The 23,090-nt window shown below is 37.4% G+C and overlaps 1 protein-coding gene across 3 annotated transcripts; it reads left to right on the forward strand.

Moving 5' to 3' along the window:
* On the forward strand, positions 1-12,555 carry LOC105393842 (globin). 3 transcript variants are annotated; one of them, XM_038109012.2, is made up of 4 exons: positions 1-146; positions 5,877-6,039; positions 11,254-11,479; positions 11,863-12,555. In XM_038109012.2, exons 2-4 carry the CDS (start codon positions 5,885-5,887, stop codon positions 12,001-12,003), a joined length of 522 nt encoding a protein of 173 aa, XP_037964940.1. In that variant the 5' UTR covers positions 1-146; positions 5,877-5,884; the 3' UTR covers positions 12,004-12,555. The 3 variants fall into 3 exon arrangements, with proteins under 3 accessions (XP_037964940.1, XP_037964941.1, XP_011563956.1); XM_038109013.2 differs by having other exon boundaries at positions 44-152; XM_011565654.3 differs by lacking the exon at positions 1-146 and adding an exon at positions 4,588-4,742.
* The last annotated feature ends 10,535 nt before the right edge of the window (positions 12,556-23,090 follow it).

Raw genomic sequence — 23,090 nt, forward strand, 5'->3', positions numbered from 1 at the left:
AGTAGTAAACAAGCCGCTCAGTGTATCGCCACGTGCCGCCATAACGGTACGTAGCGCGCCCATTCGCGCCAGAAAAGTTCGAACTTCAAAAAAGGAACGACATAACTTTTTTAATCCAGTTCGGAAGAGTGACAAATTATTCTTAAGTAAGTGTAAGTAGGTTGTATAGTTTATACTTTTCAAGTTTAAATTGTTAAGTATAAGTACTTCATTATATTTTTTTGTTTAATACGTAAGTACGGGACTTCATTATTTTATTCGGGGTAAGTAAGAAGAGAATATTAAGGTAACATAAACCTCAAAACATTAATACATTTCTAACTATTGCAGAACAGTTTTAAAGATAATTTCTCAAGTCGAATTTTCAAATCTACAAAAACCAACATCAGATATTAAAAAATAATATCATAAAGCTCTAAATCCCTAAGTACTGTAAATGCTATTGTGATCATCAAGTTAAGAGAATACCCGTGGTTTTTAAATCACGAATTATTATTCAGACAGATCAAATAAACTTATGTAGACGTTGGCTGATGTATAATAATTAATCACTACAAAGGTAAGGTAATCACTACCTAACTGAAATCCTTAACAATGTCTCCTATTATCTTAATATTATAAATATATTATCTTATATTATAATATTTATATAAAAAAACATAGAACAACGCGGACTCATAAAAAACTTGACTTGAATGGTAAACATGACCGTGGTGTTGACATATTCACTTATCGATAAAGTGTTAATTGAAATGTTTTGTTTTATTTTGATAAAGGTAAGTAGGTTTATTTGAAATCTAACGTCAATTTAAATTTATTGTAAGTTAAAAAATATATCACTGGCATTATAATTTTATTACCGAACGGGTTAATTAATATACCTACTTATAGCATATATATACTTACTTGAAAACGTAGGTGAGGTAGGTACTATATAACTGTGTTATACGGTCTTACTAAAGAAGTTTGCAATAAGTAAAAGTTATTTAAAGAATGCAAAATTTTAAATTAAATTAAGTACATATCTAGGACTTAATAGAAAATTATGATTAAATCTTATCTAATACTGATACAACTAATCATTATTCAAATGATAACCTTTTATCGTAGTGAAACGTTTATCATTAACAATATCGCCGATTAAAGGCAATAAATAGATAAATAATACTATAACGTACCTACTGCCGACCTATTATAATGTTAAATCATATTTCTTAGAAACGATAATGTTTGTTGTAAAGACTGCAGAGTGACAAAACTTTTTAAGCTGAAATACTTTTTGATACTTTCAATTTTTTATTTGCTACGAAGCTCGTAGCGCATTTACTCGTAGCCATGGCTACGAAAGCTCGTAGCACGCATCTTGCACTCTTGAATAATACTGTTTTTCTTTTACACTTTCCTTTACGCTTCAGTTCTACTACTTCCTCGGGTGGTAGGCAAAGTTACATTGATGCACCCACTTTTCGAATATGAATATAAATACACAACTTAAAAAGTATTGCCTGAATATAATGAAGTATGTATTGTATTGTATACAGCTTAGTTTAGCCTACGGCCTACTCAAATGCACAGATTAACCAAAATTAACCCAAAACATAAAAAATATGAATCTTATTTAAAATCCGCCTAAACTATTTCCTCACTCCTCACTATGTGTTAGTCATCGTTAGCTAATGGACATTCAACGATACTAATTGATTGTCAACTTGTTTGCATAAGCTTGTTTACTACCTTTGTATACCTACTATAGTTATGTATGTCAGTTAGTACCCACTAAGCTCATCGTCCATAGGTCGTAGGGTGTTCATGTACACTTAGAGTGAATTATCAACGGAAATGAATAAAAACAATGTGTACAGGATGTGTAAGTTATGCCTAAAACTAAATAACATCATTTTCATCAATTCATCTTCTTACAGCATGCTTAGCAAATCTCGGTAAACTCGTAATTTTTGTCGTAGGTACTCAGTCGCTGAGTTACACAATGGAACTTTAAGCTAATGTCGATCTCATATTTATTGTTGAAATGAAATGAAATGAAATCGTTTATTTTTTTCGACGTAGAATATTAGAATTACTTGTCAAAAGTCATAATCTACCACCACACACAGTACAGTTGACTTCTTTTAACTGCATACGGTTAGAAAGAGACAGACATTTATTTAATTTCCACATTAGCTTAAAGTTTCTTTAACTCGGTAAGTTTAATACGAAGATTTTACCTAATCTTATTTGGTTTAAAATGAATCGGTATTTTTCTAATACTTTTCCAAAAAGTATACTAAGCGATAGCGATAACCTTCGGAACCTTCCAAGCACTGCAATCATCGAAATTGGTCCGACTAAGCTCAGGCCTGGATCTAAATTAAGTACCAATTAATTAGAGAGTAGGTTAGGTCACCCGGTCGGAATATTTTAGCCGGCATACAGTTTAGATAGTTAGGCCCTGTTTCACAATGTCTGGTTAGTGAATACCTGTGAGATAAAATGATAAATGTCATTGAAAAATAATAACAGAGAGTGACAGCATGTATTTTATCTCACAGGTAGCCACTAACCAGACATTGTGAAACAAAGCCTTACCCCCTTATTCATAGAGAAGTTACAGAACGTTTTAACTAATAAACTGTTTTGTCCCTCTCCGACAAAGAACAATTTGTTCTTTGACAGAGAGGGAAAAAACAGTTTATTAGTTAAAACGTTCTGTAACTTCTCTATGAATAAGGGGGTTAGTGTACATTTTTTTATTCTTTGCATGCTCTACACACATACACAACAAATCCTGGTTTGATAACAGTAGGTAAGTACTACACTTGAATTTTACTAGCCTTTTCTTTCAGTCAATTTAGTAGATTAAGGCCTTGTTCCACAATGTCTGGTTAGTGGCTACCTGTGAGATAAAATACATGCTGTCACTGTCACAAAAATAATAACAGAAAGTGACAGCATGTATTTTATCTCACAGGTAGCCACTAACCAGACATTGTGGAACAGGGGCTAAATATAGACTATGGTCCGCTGGGCTCGCACTTTTGCTCTTGAAATATTGAGAATAAAAAATTGGCTCAAAGTTGTTCGATTAGTCAGTACTTACAAAACATACCTAACAGCTCGATTTTTTTTGTAAATCACAACTCTATGTAATTTATTCTTATCAAAAATAAAACTTATTGTTTATTTACTATGGATCACTCAAGACTAGGTATAGGTTAATAATGAGACAACTGATATCAAAAAAGTCATATGACTGTCTATTTAAGGTAATTCCAAATCTACATAGTTAATTTAACTTCAAAACAAAGATAATTGTAAGTATACATAATTAGCATAATTAATTGATAATTAATTTCAGCCATACATAATTATAGTTATAAGCTATTATATTCAAAAATGCATTTTAAATTTTATTTAAGCTGTACGCAGGGTGTCGGAAAAGCGGGTGACTCACGTCATTCTGAACACGATAGCTAGTTTACGATATTTGAAAATTCATGATAAAGGAAGCCTAGTAAAAAGTCATTTGACAAATAAAGGTTCTATTCTATGTGAATTTTAGGAGCGGTGGTAGCTCAGTGTAGGAGCGGTGGTAGCTCAGTCGGGTAAGCGCCCGCTTCTCACGCCAGAGATGCGGGTTCGAATCCCGGCGCTGACATGTACCAATGAGTTCTTTTAACTTAAGTACAATGTATACCATCGCTCTTACGGTGAAGGAAAACATCGTGAGGAAACCTGCATACCTAGATTTAGCACATCTAGATATGTGAACCCACCAACCCGCAGTGGACCAGCGTGGTGGGAAATGGTCCAAGCTTAGGAAGGCAGTTTAGACCTTGGGGACATGCACAAAGGTTCCACTCGAGAGAGCCAGGTGCAGGTACTTACACCCCCACAGAGAATAGAATAGAATAGAATATGTGAATTTTCAAATGTCATGAAACAAAAGTTGTCCAGAATGACACTCTTTCGGCTATACCCTTACTACAACAACCAATATAAGATCTACGTTAGTTTTTAACATTACAATTATAACGTTATAACAGTTAAAAATAATAAACACTTTCCTGTTTGTACGAAATCACAAGGGCACAAAGATAAATAATAAATGTTAGAGATAAACATCTCGTGACCCGTGCAATGGACTTAATAAACAAAGTTATTTCTACACTAGTCTTATGCTAATTTGAACGAGCTTCGTTTGTTTATTAATTATGGTTCCTTTGGCGTACTTTGCATAACGATGTTTTTCTAATTATATATAGATATATACTTATCAAGTGTTGAGGATGATGTATAATGTATAACGCTTTTCATTCAAAATTTTGGGGATAACAACGACCAACTAGCGCTGCCAATCGTTTTTATCCCCTTAAAATATTACTGAATTATATTATTATGTATTGAATAAGACTTTTTATACTTACAATATGTATACATATTTTTCTCGGGATTCCCACAAGAAAAGCTTAGTTTTATTAAAAAAAAATGCTTGAAAACAGAATGATAGTTCAAAAATATAGAAACAGATGAAATAAGTAGTAAATAATGTGTGATAGTGGTTCACACTTGACACTTGTTATCTGTTGATACAACACATCCCAGAGATAGTAAGTACTGTCGCTCCACAAGTCACGCTGAATGCAGACACAGTTCATCTCCAATGTTCACCCATTTACTGTTGTGAAAAGCCAGGACCTACCGCGAGTTTCAACTGTTCCGTTCTACTCAAAATCTATATCCAGGTAACATCTGATTTAAACTTGGTGCATATTTATGTAGAATATAATAGACTACTTAGGTATAACATTATTATACAGCACATAAATAAGCGGCCTTATCGCTAAAAGCGATCTCTTTCAGGCGAATTTATAGATCCATATTCAAAATCATTAACTTTGCGTCTGGCCGTATTTCAGAAATATTCACTTAGTTCCCGTTTCTGATTCTCGTAATATTTTTTTCGGAAAATGAAATAAACTTTTTATAATTGTGAATCACGGCTTGCCGCGGGGCGACCCATCTCGGCTGCGTATTTATAAAATATCTATTAGCTTTTCCCGCGTATTTCACTTCATGATATGAGCCAAACTTTTCCCGTGGAAATTCCGGGAGAGAAAGTAGGCTTTGTATCATTCTGATGGATTACTATAATGTTACTGTTAAGTTTCATCTATATTCATTTCTGATGGTTAACACATAAACCGTTCGCATCCTGAAATTTTAAAAATCCTCCTACCATTTACGCTTTTATTGAACCTATAAATTAGATAGGTATATACTTACCAAGTGTTTAGGGCGTTTTAGAAATACGCGTCTGAACTCGCTATCTCAGAGCAAGTGAATTAAAGAATAACAAACGTAGAATATAACGAGGGAAGCAACTAGCTCCAAGGAATGTACTCACCGCATTTATTTTTGTCAAAAAAGTTGTCTCAGTAGGGATTTTACCTAAGTGTCGTATAGACTTGCATCGCTATAAAGATCTATAGGTTTGAATTTGGAAAATCCTAATTTGTATGTCGGTAGGTAGTTGGTGGTTCCAGTACAGAAGGATTTTTTTCTGTGCTCTACCTATTTACATCGTACCTATCTCTAGCTATAGGAACACTGTATAGAGCCAAATGAATATAAGAGAGCCGGCGCAAATACATATTTTGATAACTGCTGTTCCCATGCGGCAGACATGGTTTTTTCATCACTGAAAGTAGACATGAAAACATCTCATTTTATATTTTATGCCCGGGAAAATTGCTTTCTTGCATGTAAAATGCGATGAATGATGAAATTAAACGCCTGCATCTTAGATGTGATGCATGACAAACAAACCTACCGTCCCTAAATGGCACGAACTTATCATTTTGCTCCTCCTCCTCCAGTATCACAAATGGGCGGTTGGCTCAGCTACCTCTGGTGGGGCGGCGCGCCGGACGTGGCGGACCCTGTCTCGGGGCTCAGCCGGCGGGACATCTACGCGGTGCAGAAGTCGTGGGCCCCAGTCTACAACGACAGTGTGGGGAATGGCACAGAACTACTCAAAAGGTAACCTAAAAAGAGATTACACCCGAGCCCGCGTTTTTCTATGCCTAAAAAAGCGTTTAACTTTTATTTTGAGTTTATGACATAGTTGTACTCGTATATCCTATATCAACCAGGTTGCAAGAAGCTTATGGTAGGCTTTGAGGTGAGCTCTGTGACGCTGCGACAGTTCTACTAGGAATTTTTGGGTGCAGCACAGATCACAGACGCTCGTTCGATATATCCATATTACTTAGATAGGTATGATCCAAATTGCTTAGAGGGGATATGTACAAAGGTTCCACACGAGAGAGCCACGTACCTACAGGAACTTTGCCCCCTACCAGAATAGAATAGAATAGATAGGTATGATTCAAAGATCAGGATTCAAGGATAGGTAGATTTGTTAGGTCAGAGACGCGTTAGGAGTTTATAAAAGGTTAATATTTTTAATACTTTAAATAATTGACTTTGATTTTGATAGGTCTATCATCGTTAAATATAAGTAGGTAGTCGAAATAAAATTTTATTAGGACATCACAGTGGATTGATTCTTCAAATGTATTTATTAGCTTCAATTAGAACCGACAATGTAACTACTTGTACTTTTGTCTTGTCTCTCGTTAGTATGCTAGTACTAAATATATGTGACAAATTTACTTTGAATACTTATGTAGAGATCTGCCTACCTAATATAATGATAGTTAATTTCTTAACTGCAGTTAGGGTGTAAGTAAAAACGGCGATACGGCTCGCACGCTACCTATCAGCGGGTGGATCGTTTGTAAATCACCTCCGATTTCACCTACTATAATATGTATGTACTTATGGGGTCTAGGTGGATCTAGGGTTTATCAACGGTTAAAAGTAATTCAAAGTTCAGAATTATATTATATGTAATTCAGTGAGAGATACATATTTAAGTAGGTAAGTGTACAATATTGAACTCAAAAAAGTAGAGAAAATTAGTATGAACGATCGTCTAGCTCTAGCACAATGATTAAATAAATAATTCCGCACTGGTTAAGTAGGTAAAAATCTTACCCAACATGTTTGTAAAAGAAAATCGATAAGGCTTACTCTGCCGATTGATTTTACATTTAGTGCGGGCTCGTTCGTAAATGCCAGCACGACATTATAGGAATCGATTCTTCTTTGACTATCCTAACCCAATTACCTATTCTATGGTATTAGAGCCATGGTTTTTTGTTATAAGTCATGGTCTGAAGTTAAATTAACTTAATTCAGCCCAAGCGAAATTTATTTTGATGATTTAGCGTAAAAACTTTTCATATGCTTTTCCATATGAGTGTATTTTATTTAACCTAGCTGTACCTACCTACTCCATATCACTTTCTCGGTCACATTGCTATTTCGAAATACATATACATTATAATATTTACGCTCTGTAGGTAAAATATAGTAAGTACAACCATAGAATAACAAGTACAGTACTCGTTATTCTATTGTACAACTCAGAGTCTAGTTTTGTAAACCGTTTGGAGGAGTTATGGAAACAGGATATTTATTGCATGGTATTTGTGGCTGAATGGCAAACTAGGTACCTGCTCGCTGCCAAACCCTGAAAATGTGACGGCGATGTATTTAGCTCCGGGGGATCACTCTAGCTCACGAAAAATTAGTTTCCGAGCGCTGCTGCGCTACCTCCAACTCTATCTCGTTGTATTTAACGTAGCACTAATACTTAATTGCATAAAGCTCTCAAATATAGTATCTTGGTAGAGTAACCCTCCAGAAGCTACGTTAAATTGTTTTCAGCTTTGTTACACTTGTAGTCTTGGCGAATGGCACGTTTGTTTTGTGAACAGAAGGTAGGTCATACCTACCTACCTACTCACTACATAGCAGGTATATAGTAGCAGTAGTACCTAGCTTACATAAAACCACATTTACTAACATAAGGATGAATAATGCATGATAATGCGCTTATCACTTTTTTTTCTTCTTATTCTGTGTTGAATCAGTGGTCTCTTGGTGGTCTCTTGGTGGTCTCTTTTAAATGGCATATTGATTCTATAATTATAATACTGTACTGTGTAATGAATAGCTGTTAGTGACCAGACAATTATAAAATAAAATAAAATAATATAAAAATTCTGAAAAAATACGTGAAGTATTTTGCGGTAGTATTCACATTAATTATTATTAATTTGGTTGAACTACAAAGCACGTGTAACGTATTAATTTCAATTCACATAACATAATTAGCATTGTTTGCCTTAGGAATGCAAACACAGACATGTAGGTACCTACTTGTAATATTGATGTACATATAGGTAGGTCTGCTGGCCCCACCTAGATCACATCGGGAAGTAATCGTGACTTTGGATGATTCTTTGGAATCTAGTCTTTGGGAAAGTTGATTAGTTTGTTCAGCAGGTCGGTTATTATTTTTCTGGAATATGTTTACATCGTGTATTTTATGAGTAGATAATGTACTCAACTCAATAATCTATTAAGTACTGTAAAATACTTATTACACAGAGGGCTGGTATTTTCAAAACCAATATTATTTATTATGCTCGATTGTGCATGCTTTACCAATATTTTGGTTAACTACGGTTCATAAAACCACTATTAGATTTTAAAACTAACAAAAAAACATAAGCTCTAAAAAGACGATGCTCACAGTTCACAGTCATCTCATATGCAAGATACGTCTATAGGCGTGAATCGTGAAGTGAAGCTGACCCACAACTAGGTACAATGGCGACACAATACGTGTCGTCTGGGTGTTAAATTGTTAATTTGAATAATAAAAATACCCCGATATCGCTCACACAATTGGGTTCCGAGCAATGAAGTTATTGAATCACAGAGATAGGCCCAACAGATGATGGACAGCCTTGGGGCTACTCTTCACGAAATGTGAAGTTTCGGAACGCAGCTACTCTAACTACGTCTTGTCTCGTTACATTAGACGAATCTAAAGATTTAAAGATTTATTTATTTCACCAAAAACATAGGTAGGGGAGACCGGGGACAAAAGTAACAGCGGGTAGAAAGTAACAAAGACTCTGTGGACTTCCCCAATAGCCTTAACGTCCCAAGCTACAGCTGGTAGGCAGCATGCTATGCCCCCCGCGCATGATATCATTTTCCGCGCCCGTGCCGCGGTGCAAGGTTGTTTTAGTGAGCATTTCGTGATTTTACACACCAAAAGTAAGTTTTTTGGTGTTTATTCATTTAGTGTTTACGTAGAATTAAGATGCCAAGAACCATATGACTATTTGTTCATTGATTCATTATAAGATTGTCTGTAGTATGTCATAAATGGTTTTCGAATAACACGTGCTATTTTAAAGTTATGTCGCCTGATATTTCAAAAATGGGGATGGGTACAAAAGTAACAGCTCGCGGCAGGACAAAAGTAACGAGTTACTTATGTAAGTTTGCCATGTCACATTATAAATTTTTATTTTTTGTTGTTTTGATTAGATATTTGTGTAATAATATTGTATATTATGGCACAAATAAAACAACTTCTTATCAGTTAGTCAATTTAAATGATGGATCTCATTTACAGTTTATATTAAGATTATTTTTTTGTTTTGTCAATAAGTCATAAGTTTTTTTTAGTTTCGATAGTTTTTTAAGAAGTTTTCTTAACTCAATAATTTGATTGTTTTTTTTGTTCTTTCTTTTGAATCGTATTTATAACATTGGGCAGAATTTATGGGTTGTTACTTTCTACCCATGCCTTGTTACTTTCGTCCTGACAATACCCCATTGTATTTATCGAAAGTAACGATTTCCCTTTTTTTTTTGAGGCCTTAGAAATGTTAAAATTCGAGATGTATTAAGTAAAGTAATAATGGATATTTGTAGACTATAGACGAAAGTTTTATGTGACTATATTTATTTTATCGTAATTGTTATTAATAACGAGAAATCAGACAGAAGATACAAACTGTTACTTTTGTCCCCGGTCTCCCCTACAAAGTATATTGAGCACTGTTTTCCGAACTAGAAGCTAGATATCAATCTGTATTTCAGAAGACAGTTCTCTACCAGATTCAAATATATATACCTACCATACCAAAATCAAATAATAAGTAATTTAAATTAATTTTATAACCAGTGTGTGTTTTGAGGGTAATCGATTGCATGAAAGTTCGTTTTTTATTGCTACAGTAACCCTCCTGAAGGGGTCTCCCTTCGAACGAAGTTTCGGAATGCTGTTCTACGCTTATACATAGAACAACGCGGACTCATTCGTTGAATTGCATTTACCGATCGCGTGACAGCTTCTTCTTTATTTTCATTTTCGTAAAGCTAGAGTGACCCGCCTGCTCCGTTGAGCCGATTGCGTCTTCCCATCGAACAATTGGAACTGCTCAGTTTGTTTGCTATAAAGAAGGTATTTTCATCCCTGAAGATGAAAGCAAAGAATTACCTTTTTTTGTTTGCTGCTCAATGAGCTGACTCTACAACTTTTCTTTTAATGTCTTTTTAATTAGTTTTACCATTTAGGTGTGTACGCTATGCAGGTTTATAAACAAAATCGAAGTTGAAAACTTATTGGTTTACGAAACTGCAAAGGAGAATATACCTATGATACGACAACTTAATGAAAAATACATTATAATTTAATCCTAGAGAGCCGGGGTCAATTATTATCTGTCTCGTATAGCTGATAGGGCGGGTATTCTGTTAGAGGCAACCGAGGCATGGCCCACATGTCGGGGTAATTGAATTTTCTCAGCGTCTGAAGATAAGCTACTCGGGCCGTTCGCACAATCTCAGACTCAACTGTGTTAATTTACTATCATAGCGTGCAGAGTTATACATACATGTCATGGTAGTTTATGAAGCTATTGTTTATGAATGAAAAAACGCAAATTGCACGCTAATAATCAAATCCGACTTGCCTGCCAAGCGTGGACATTATGGCGGGTTAGTGCCATATTTCAGTCTTGCATTAGGCCATGTCCTGCAGTGCCTTTCTACAGCAGAGAAGTATGAGCTACGGTGCGATAATGTGAAAGAAATCCGTTCCCACCAGTGCTATGCTATGTTGACCAATTAATAAGGACATAAAAACGCATCCATAGTCTAAGATATAGCAACGTAACATTGACTTAACATTGCACATCTCTTGAGTGAAATTAAGCACACGGTCTGTGCTTGCGCTTGGACCTTAATTCAAATCTGCAGTAAGAAATTCTTTATTCACACTCCACCACCAATCACCAAAACTTCCCCTACCTCTTCCAGGCTATTCCGAACGTATCCAGACACCAAGGAGTTCTTCCGAATGATCCGGAACGTTCCAGAAGAGGAGTACATCTCGAACCCGCAGTTCAAGGCGCACGTCATCAACCTGATGTCGTCGCTGAACATGGCCATCAGCTGCCTGCACCAGCCGGAGGTCGTGGTCGCCATGATGCACAAGATCGGAGAGTCGCACAACAGGAGGCACATACAGGAGAAACATTTTAATGTGAGTATACCTAGCAAAGAACCTATCGGGAAATACAGGGCGTAAATTATGACAGCAATTTTTTTTCCAACGGAATTTTCTATAGGAGGCTATGATGCGGGAAGGTAAACCTATAATTATTAGGTATTGAGCGAGGCGCTTCTGGATATCTGGAGCAACAGTCACTGGATGAAGTAATAAGCTTGGGAGAGATCAATTCATTATAAATGCGTGTTGACTGACTGTAAAATAATAATCGGGTTCTTTGATCTGAATTGGCTTCCTTACATCTCTAATGTTAAGTGTCCCTTTCTCATTAATACGACATTATTAAGTATTATTTTTACCAAGAAAACATAAAGCAAGCATGTAACTATAAATAACAGAATCTATTTTGTCTCCAGGAGCTGACCGACGTGATCGTGACGATGTTCACGGAGGTGCTGCACCTGGACGAGGCCACGCTGGCCTCCTGGGGCCGGACCGTCGCCTTCTGGTACAAGGCCATCTTCGACAAACTCGACAAAACGAACGACACGCGGTAACATCGCGTTCAGAATCGCGAACACGTATAGAATAGGGACGCGGATTTTGAAAGAGGAACAGTGAATTGAAAAAGCGATTGGCTTTTCTGTTTAAGTGGTCGCTTTTGTGGTTTAGATAATTTTATGTATTTAATTTTATGTTGTACGGACGAATTATTTTACAATAATGAAACTATATTTCTTACCAAAGTTAGATGTTATTAGTAAACAGCATTTTAAATTTTATACCAAATACTTTACAATTTAGAGTAGATATTTTAGCTCTACCTAGTTTTTAGATGTTAGATAATACTAATATTGACGCTGTTTTGTTTGTATTATAGTTACATGCATAACTATGTAAGTAGGTACCTAAGTGAATTTTATTTCATTTTCTAATCTCAATATTGTAATTATTGTAAGAACATATTATAATTTTGTTACGGAATTAAATAGGTACACTTCTTAATGTGTATTTGTGTACTACCTTCCTGGTAATTTATTGTAATCATAGTAGGTTGGTCATAGCCATAAATATGACGTTATTTTATCACCCAATACGATATTCCCGTCTGAATTGGTTTCAATTGAATGTAAATGAGGCAAGTTTTACTACGCGCTAGAGCAGCTGCACTCGATATAAAAGCGTCAACTTGATTGATGAATTATCAGAGTTAAATCTTTTTAGAGTTCCGTACACAGGGAACCGTGACAGAGTCTGCCAACGAGGTTCTACTAATATAACTACGTGATAGTAAATTTAGGTTGTCTTAATTTTAGTTATTCCAAAGAGTAAGTGCATATTTTTTTACGGTTTTGCAACCGATGTACTTACTTTAACTATATAAAACTGAACCTGAACTAGAAATAGCACTTACCTACAGTATTATTGGCTATTGATCATAGTAGGCAGTAGGCACCTATTCAATATATAATGATTTCATTTTCATTTTCTTTGATAAGTCGGTAGGTACTTAGGTAACTAGTTAGTTCATTTCTGTTCCATCAGGGACAAATCTAAAATAGATAGGTAACTAGTTAGATACATAGCTATACAGTATATATTAGAAATAACAAAGTGAATATATTCGGTGGTCATAACAAATTTTACCGCTTCCATTTACACAAGCATGTGACTAAAATAAAGTCTAAAACACGTCTAAAAGCTATGTTTCATGTGGATTGACATATATATTACCGACTAGGCATAAAAATAAATCAATCTCTGAAGTTTACAAAGTGCCTGTTTTACATTTTAATGGGCAGCCATTAATGTTGATGGGCTGCAGGCTAAACGACGGAATTATTTGATATTCCATACAATTTGTAGGCCGACTATTAGGTAAGTACTCAAGTATACATGTAGATACTTACTTAGTTAGTTACGGATGAAACTTCTACAAAGCTATTCGCTATCTACCTATTTCAGTAATACCTATACCTACCCCTCCCGTCGATGTGGACCGAAGAGCTTTTAATGCTCTCTACCTAGGTACATAAATATAAAGTAAGTACTTACTACTAACTACGAATACTACAACCATCGTATATAGTACTTAGGTAAGTACCTACATGAAGACAACCTTATAAATTTACCTTTAGGGAAGGAATTAGGGACATATGGGTCGGTCCAATAAGTCCAATTGGACACAAAAATATTAAATTAAAAGAGCAAACGGTAGCAATCATAAAGGGTCAACTCTCAGGTAAATAATAAAAGGTCGGTTTATAGGGTCGTCCCTTTGTCCCCGAAAAGTTAGACGCGAGGCAGCCAGCACAGGACCGTATTGAGCTAAAGGTGGTCTTAAGGTCTTTTAGGAGATTTGGTCTGGATCGTACATCTCTACGTTGGGTAGAATACAACCAATGTAGGTATCAACAGTCAGCAAAAGATATATAAGTAGTTAAATAATATACTTATTATGTGTGTCACCACAGCGCAAGCGGTATTACCTACTTATTGGAAAACGTAAGTACATTTAATATTTATGTTATTAATTAGGTTCTAAATGAACAACAGATCTATTCCTCAGCTTAGTTAAAGCACGATAAAGTCTACACCGTCGTAGACGTTTGAACTGTCATGGCGTAGAACCGCCCCTTGTGGCGGCCCTGACCCCGTAATGAGTACGAGCGACGCGTAGCGTACGTGATGTGGTTAAATATGCAGACGCCTGAATAATGCAGTGGACGCGCCCGCCCCACCAGCCTACCCGTTTCTATACAGGATGTTGCAAAAATGCCGGTTATTGTATTCCGGAAGGGATCGCTAATGCTTGTCGTTCTGAAAGTTTAGCTCTAACGACTTCCGTCAATGATAGTAATTTTCTTTGTGACCACACCTTTACGCGTATGTTCACCCTGTAGTACGCGACTGGAAAATCTATTTCACAGCATAGAATAATAACTGTCGCAGTACTGGAATTAATATGTAGGTACTTAGATAGGATCCTTTTACTACCAATAATACCTAACATAGTTAGATCTACATACTATAGTTTCGATTTATAGCATAAAAAGAAACAATAGACGCATTTTTCCTGAAATAAAAATGACATATTATGTATCTAGCCTATCTGAAACCTAGTTAAACATTGGGAGATATGGCGTTTCGACTTTCTCCGTGTTCGGCATCATAAGGGTCACAGTGACAGTTAAATAAAGTCCATTTTTCTCTCCACCTTTAATTTGCAAGGTGCGGGTGCCTATATAAATAGAGTGAGTCGCCCGCGCGCCTCAGTTGTAATATCACCATGCAGAAATGACTAGGTTTCAGATAGGCTAGATACATAATATGTCATTTTTATTTCAGGAAAAATGCGTCTATTATGTAGTCTGAGCCTATCTGAAACCTAGTTAAACATTGTGAGATGTGTTTATTATCGCATGGTGGAGAGAAAACCAACTGTGACCCATAAGCTACTGATGAGTATATCAGTAGATAAATATTTGAATCTATAAATTTATAATGCATAGATTTCTAGGTAATAGATATACTAAAAAGAAAGGTATAAGTATACATAAGACTTAAGTACTTCCTTATTATTCCTGACTAGTCAGAAAGTTATGGAAGGTATGTACCTATCATATAGGTAGGTATTTATACATATGGATACACACAGTGCCTCTTCGAAAGCAATACTTATAAGTAATTATTGATCAAAATCTTGTTATTGTCAAGGCAATATTTTTAACATACACTAGCCGAATGGATGGAACCAGTGAAATACTTTGCAACAATATTTAAAAGCTGTAAAATGTAGAATATCGATCCAGGCCGCTGGGGCTCAGGTCAGCACATGCTGACTAGGGTATGTAATTCTGGACTGACCTCAGAAATGCAGCAGCCGACCCTGGAGCCTCGAGGACCTGCTCAGTCAGCCCTGTACGACGACACGGCCTGCAACACCTGGCGCGGCATCTAGTCCTTGGAACGAGGAGTGGTGCTTGAAGGGAAGATAATTTTACTAAATATCTCAGCCTCATCAGCTACTGGAAAAGATTAGATGAAGGCTGTGACACTGGCGGATAACTAAGTATTCAGTTTTTAAAACACGATGCAGGTCACTATATTCATATTCTAGATTGACAAGTAACACTCAGTCTAATTTTGTATTCTAACTAACTCGGCGGTTAACGAGTTCCTGTGCAGTCCTACTAGGAAGGAAAGTTATTTTATAAGCCTTTGCACCGATTTTGTGGGCTACTATCATTCTGTATCATCATGTGTGAATATTATGAGCTCTGGCAGCATTCCTTGGTAGATGACATCAATTAATAAAGATTGATTAACACAACAATAACAATTGTAATAGTTGACAAATGAAACCCGGCTAACATGTCTTAGCTGGGTAAGTAAATGATCAGTCATGCCACCAGGATAAGTAAAATGTTCAGTACTTCATATGAAAAACATTAACAAGGTCACCTTTAGGTATGTTCGTCAACACTAAGGGCAGGTCTCGGCCAAAACCTTAAGGCTTCGCCTTGTTGCAACTTCAAAGGTACGTAGGTAGGTACCTACTTACATTGTTGTAGGTTCGATTTTGAAACCATTAAGTCAACCTAGATAAAACAAAATAAAATAGCTCGATTAAATAAAGATGGTACGTAAAGATGTTAGTTGTACCTGATCAGACCTGATGCAACGACAGCCAACATAGACTCTCTAATCTGTGGAAGCAACAATCATGGTGGCGGGAACATGGACAGTTGGACGAGCCACCTCGAGCCTGACTTATCAATCAGAACTGACAGTTCGCCAACAGCAGATAGCTTGCGGCTATCTATAGGTAAACTTAGGTAGTTAGCTATACCCACGAAAAAGTCCTTGGACATCGATATGACAGTGGAACGGCGAATAACTGTGACACTCTTTAAAGCAAAAAGGCTTGTTGTTGTCCAGCTAAGGAAGGTTACCTACTTCAGCGACCTGGTATTGCATTCTGAAAGAACTGCGAAGAGTTAATATTATGACTAATTATTATTACTTATTTAGAAAGTTTTCAGCAAACTCTAATAAATCAAGCAGCTACCATGTCACCGCTGCCCGGTTATAACTCTGTACTAGCTTAGTAGATATATATACCAGTTTTAGCCTTCAGCTAGAGGCCAGAGAGCTCCTAAATGAGATGCAAGTACGAGCATGACGCAAGTAATTTTTTTTTACTTGGTAACTAGTTACGTAACTAACTGAAAGATCCATAAAACAGTTGAGCATTACTCAAAATGGAATTGTGAAAACGGCACGTCTGCATCTTAACCAGTCAGTCTAAGTAGTTTCAGCAGATACAGTGTTGAAAAATAGTTATGAAACTTTTGCGCCAGAATCGAATTAAAAATACATTTTCATTAGAGAAGTCGTTTAGGCATGAATAGGTACTTTCACCCTTTGGATTGTGCTCCAAATGATGACCTTCGAAATTCATAGAAATTTAATGACGACTGCCATTGTTTATTATCTAGCCCCGTACATTGAGTAGGGCTGCGGCTACACGTGATGTGATACACAGTACACAGTAGGTATATGCATGTTCCCAGAATAGTGGAAGTTATAATTTTACCAAAAGGTAGTCGTCTCGTGCAAGAGCACCGTTACTCGATTTATTCGATACACAACTAGTAGACAGCTGCTGCGTAGGAGGTTCACGCATTTTTCAACAAAGAGCTCGGATACACACTCACAATCCACTGGGACATAAGGAAGACAGCTAATATGGTGCCACTCAGAAACCGCGATGACACTCCGATCATGATCACCCGACAGTAGGATCATAATAAATTCGGTAACTTGTGAAGCGGTATGGTATAGCAACAGCGACTTTCACGAAATCAGGAATTAGCTCAGTGCTTTTAGGTTGAACACTCGCCGGTGGGATTCACTTTGCTCACAGCCGAGAAAAGAAAAGACTCAAAGCTGGAATCTGCCGATGTGTCATGACACTTAAGATAGTGTCTGGGGGGTCACTTTATATGACGAAAAACGAACTTTCAGTGCACTGCGGCGCGAGCTATCTGTTTGTATGTATTAAACGTGCCGATTGCACGACAGCTCTCGTTCGTTCGTTTCTCATCAGTATAGAGTAACGCTCCTGTACTTACCGTGCGTCATCATTCCCATGAGCAGTCCAATGATCTTAAGGCAGTTTAGAACAAAAGCTGCATTAGACAGTTTCTTCAGCAGAGACATCGAAATAAAAAATTTATTGCACAACTATCCCCAGGAGCAGTCTACAGGTCACTTTGGGCAGTTCAGAAGAAAGCTGCTTTAATAGAATACCCTACCTCAGCGGAGGCATCAAATTGAAGTGCTATAACACTTTTAGAAGCGGTGCACGTTACCCGATTTGTCGTCATCCATGCCGATGCGGCTACGGCGACTGCAGGTGGTTACTCCGGCTTCCTTGGTGTGCCCTTGTATGGCTAACATGACCAACCTTGGCAGTAAACGTTCGTCTGCATATGCCAAAATCACTGATGAATGGCGCACGTTACTCGATACCTTCTAAATAAGTCACTCATAATGATGGCTGATGATGATGATGACCGTGCTAGCAATAGTGCAGGCGGTTCCGCTGAGCATAAAATCTCTTCCCAGACAGGGGGCGTTTGGATCTGGCAACCAGAACAGGAGTGCCAGGTGTGCGCAGCGATGCAGGTGGGACAACACAGCCGCCAGGGCAGGAGTGCATGGCTGGGTCTATGCAGCGATGCAGGTAGCACAAACCGGTGGCCAGGGCCAGGACCGGGTGTACGCTGCGATGCAGGTGGCACAAAACGGTGGCCAGGGCCAGGACCGGGTGTACGCTGCGATGCAGGTGGCACAAAACGGTGGCCAGGGCCAGGACCGGGTGTACAGCCGCCAGGGCAGGAGTGCATGGCTGGGTCTATGCAGCGATGCAGGTACCACAAACCGGTGGCCAGGGCCAGGACCGGGTGTACGTTGCGATGCAGGTGGCACGAGACGGCGGCCAGCGCAGGAGCACAGGGCCGGGTGTATGCTGCGATGCAGGTGGCACGAACCGGTGGCCAGGGCAGGAGCGCAGGGTCGGGTGTACGCTGCGATGCAGGTGCCACAAGACGGCGGCCAGCGCAGGAGCACAGGGCCGGGTGCAGGTTACACGAAACTTCAATTTCACCGAATCGGCCTGCCTACCCTCAGCGGGTAGGTACCGGCGGATCACATTAATCGCCGCACATGCCACAATGTCCCAACATACTGAAACTCGGAGCCACGTGCTTCCTGTAAAAAATCCTATGACGGTCCTGGAAAGCTCCTGTTTGTAAAGCCTTACATAAGCTATAATCAAGTGCATTATTGTAATAGCAAAATTTTTATCAACTGTTTTCTAAAAATATTAGAAATTGAGGGTAGAAAAATATATTTTTATTATTTATTTTTTTTCCTGTATAAAATTAACATATGCTTTACTTAAAGCGGTCATTAATGTAAGTATCTAGCTCAAGCGCCACTAGTAGGACCGGAATATGTGATCAATCATCACCACGACTATTGAATCGGACCCTACTGCGTGGGATAAAAACCCCAAGCGCCGGAGCATTATGACCAGTGGCTGAGCTTTTAAAAGCAGTAAATAATAGCATTTTACTCACGGCTTATCAACTCAAACCTTTGTTGCGAAATCCTCAGCAATGGCTGCGTGCGCAGCAGCCGGCAGGCCCCGCGCCACCTGGTCCGCATCACGCTACAGCTCCCGGCAGCGAGGACTCCGCAAATTCAATATTATATTTTTCCCCGTCGGAGCGAAGCCGACGAGAACCGTGGCTACATTGAGCCATTTTGCCGAAGTGTTCACTTCAAAAATCAAAAACCAACTGAGGCGCGCGGGCGACTCACTCTATTTATATAGGCACCCGCACCTTGCAAATTAAAGGTGGAGAGAAAAATGGACTTTATTTAACTGTCACTGTGACCCTTATGATGCCGAACACGGAGAAAGTCGAAACGCCATATCTCCCAATGTTTAACTAGGTTTCAGATAGGCTCAGACTACATAATATGAAAATAGCAACCGTTCGATACTGGTATTGCATTTAGGACTATTATAGCGAATTGATAGCCCTAACGACCGCCATTTCATTTTGTTTCTTGATTTAGGTACGGGCCTTACATAATAACTAATATATACCTGTGATTACCAAATACTTTGAATACTTGGGATAACGGAGTGCATGGTGTTTTCTACATATTCGAATGACGGCTGTCCCAGTACAACACCTTGTCTCACGACTACGCTTTGCAACTTTTGCACTTACGATAATGACTTGCAAGTCGGACAGTTTTTCAGTGTCAGAAATTGTTGGCCCTACCATGAAAACCTATGCTAACGTATACGAGACGCAGTCAAGAGGTATCATGCCGTTTCAAATTCTGTTTTATTACACTCGTTAAACGTGGTTAAGTTTTTGTACGGTAATACAGGTTTACCCAATATAGATGATGATGATTCCTCTTGATGATATTCAGCAAACTTAACATTATAACTGATTTACCAGTTTTGATAGCTAAATCTTGTGTCCTGCCTAATCTAACTCTATAGGGTTCTTATAACAAACGAGATAAATGATAACAACATTTTTTTGGGGATTTTTTTATTATTTTTTTTACAATTAATCAGATATTATATATAACATACATATCAAACCAGCCGAAGTATGGCTAAACCCATTTATTATCTAAACTTACGAACAATACAAGAAATTGATACATCTCAAATTCACCTTACGTTAAATATATAGATATATTATAATATATGCATCCATTCTACATATAATTCTACAACCTACTTATACTCATAATCTAAGTTTGCATAAATTCAAAGTAAATATGCCCAAAAGAAATATTGTTGAACTATGAATATATAACTTTTTGGCAATTAATTGAGTATCATTTCTGTGCATAGCAAAATTAATTTTCTTTAACATGTAACTTAGATCTTATTAATAAAGAGGCCACAATTATAACATGCGTTTCTGTCGTCAGTTCGATTACATAGGGACTTTTTGTTTTAACAATATTTATTGCCTATACTATATCTTATGTAATGTAAGAAAAATATCCTTACGCATTAATAACTGAATTAGTCTAGTAGTGCTGTGCAGTGACGCAGAGATGAGAGGAGAGTGCGCGGGGGGCGGGCGGGGGCGGCGTGACGTCACGGGCGGGTCCGCTCCGCTCCGCCCGCGCCTCGCTCGTCTCTACGTCACCTTGTGCGTACACATTGCGCTAACGATACAGTACGATACAATTACAACACTTCACATAATGATCAAAACGACTATTTTTCACCTACATAAAATTTTCCAAATGTTTATATTAAAATATTTCTACTTATTGTAACCTCTAATTAGTTACAGCCAACTTTACAAATAATTGATACATTAGACTCTCAAATAGATCTCTACTACCTATTATTAATGGTAATAAAAATAAAGAATAAAATACTTCTAAACATTGCATTTCAATCACATAAGGTTTAGTTTAATTATACAATAATAACATTCTTTTAAAACCCGAACATAAGTATTACGAGAACTTTGATATCGTTGAGTTCTGGAATGGAAAATAGCACACTTAAATTCACTAACTGTTACACTTACATATAATTATTGTTCTCCTGCTTTACTTTAAAATACTTACATTGCTTTTAGGTAGTCTCAGAAAAATAACAGTAAAATATACCCACTATTTAATACGCTGATAAAATTCATGATAAACACCTTAAAATAACTTAAAACAAAGTTAAAGTGTACCAAATAACAGTGCAGTGCGTGTGATAAGTACGGGAAGTCAATAAATAGTGTGATATAAGGATATATGTGAGGTTATACAATGAGGTAATATAGATAGAGACGTGATACTCCGACAGACTACGCTATTATTTGGTACGGAGAGGCGAAGGTACCACTCGCCACGGCTCGGCGTGGCTCACTGGATGGACACTCAGTACATACAAGTATTACTATTAAGGCAGCCAATCATGCACTCGAATGACATCTAAGTATATCAATATAAATTTTCCTACGTGTGCCCCCATCTACATCCGTTATGAAAATACAACTTTCGAATAAAAATAAAAACAACAAAGTTAATTTGAACAAGAAAATAAGGAACACTAAAGCAGCAATCAAATTGCGAACACATTTTGTACTACGTAAAAATAATACACAACCCTTTGCGCGAAAAGACTGATAAGTTGCACTTTTTAAGTTACAGCAGACCTGTTACACTTCCTTTTAATACTAGGACAATTTTAGAATAAACTTTTCCATCACAGAAAATTTGCACAGAAAAAACTATTATATTTTTTATATTTATTTAGCCTATTGATATAATTATGACAAATTTAGGTGTCTGCTCATTACATCAGCAGTCGTGCCGATGTCACATGACTGAGAGTCGACTCGTAACCGGGTGTTGAATGAGACGCGACTGAGCTTATCCTACGCTAACTACACTTAGGTATTACTTCCAATAACATAGCGGCGAGCGCGCAAGGCGCTGCGCCTAACTTGTACTTTACAACTCATAGGTGGTGTCAACATCGTCTTAGAAGAGGACCACGTCAGTCGATACATTCAATATGATGCTCCAAACACATTCAACTAAACATATCGAAACAGATATGACAAACAAGGTCGGTACGTACTATCATGTTCACTTATCAGGTTTCAAACCATTAGGAATATGTTTTGAATATTAAACTTAACTCGTATTATGGGAATTACAGATATGAATCTAACAAAATATTTAGAAATGTTGTTGATATGCAACGTTGCAAGATGAAACAAACTGGAGATGACATCGGTGGTATGTGTGATCGAGGTATCAGTCTCCGTACGGGTGATGTCATGTAAACTTTAACTAATCTATAATGTTTCCAGAGGGCAGGAGCTGCCAGGAACGAGGTGGGACAAACTACTCAATAGCTTGCTCGTGTTTGTACAACTTAAACCAATAGGTATACTAAGGAAATGCAATAATCGTTCATTCGTTAGGCATTTGTGTTGGGAAACATTAAAGTATAAATAGATATATGAAGCAGACTGTCACGTCACTAGGAGTGTCAATGGCAGTAGGAAACGTCTAATTAAATAAATATTTTCACCCGACTCACTGGATAATATTAAAAATATTTTCTTAATCACAGCTATCAGTCTGTCAAAATTTAAATTAAGTATATATCAGAATTGGATTAGTCGTTCCTCACTATATGTTATTTTATTATTCAAGTACAAGAGTACGATCAAGGTACAAAAGTGACTAATTTAAGACCGTAGAGTATTTGCTTGTTACACCGAATAGAAATATCGATAATGAGAGGATGCACTGTGCAGTGGAACTAGTTGAGGAATTTGGTCTCGGCCGATTACGTATTAGAGCGAGCGAGGCGGGGGGTGCCCGCCGCGCCGCCGGGTACGCTGAACACTGTCATAAACATTTCACACAGGTACAACAGAGATCTAATGAAACAATAATACGAATACAAACTAGTCATATTAGGATTCTATTATGCTCGATAACAATGTTTATTTATTTAAAGCGATGTTTGAATGCGAGATAGACTAGAGAAGCAGTGAGTGGTCGA

The sequence above is a fragment of the Plutella xylostella genome, chromosome 17 (genome assembly GCF_932276165.1).
Source record: "Plutella xylostella chromosome 17, ilPluXylo3.1, whole genome shotgun sequence".
In the NCBI taxonomy this organism is placed as follows: domain Eukaryota; kingdom Metazoa; phylum Arthropoda; class Insecta; order Lepidoptera; family Plutellidae; genus Plutella; species Plutella xylostella.

Bases quoted from the DNA above. Each gene is read 5' to 3' on its own strand.
- LOC105393842 (XM_038109012.2), top strand. From the start codon at position 5,885: ATGGGCGGTTGGCTCAGCTACCTCTGGTGGGGCGGCGCGCCGGACGTG. The intron at 6,040-11,253 runs GTAACCTAAAAA...TACCTCTTCCAG, and splicing joins GGCACAGAACTACTCAAAAG to GCTATTCCGAACGTATCCAG. The intron at 11,480-11,862 runs GTGAGTATACCT...TTTTGTCTCCAG, and splicing joins TACAGGAGAAACATTTTAAT to GAGCTGACCGACGTGATCGT.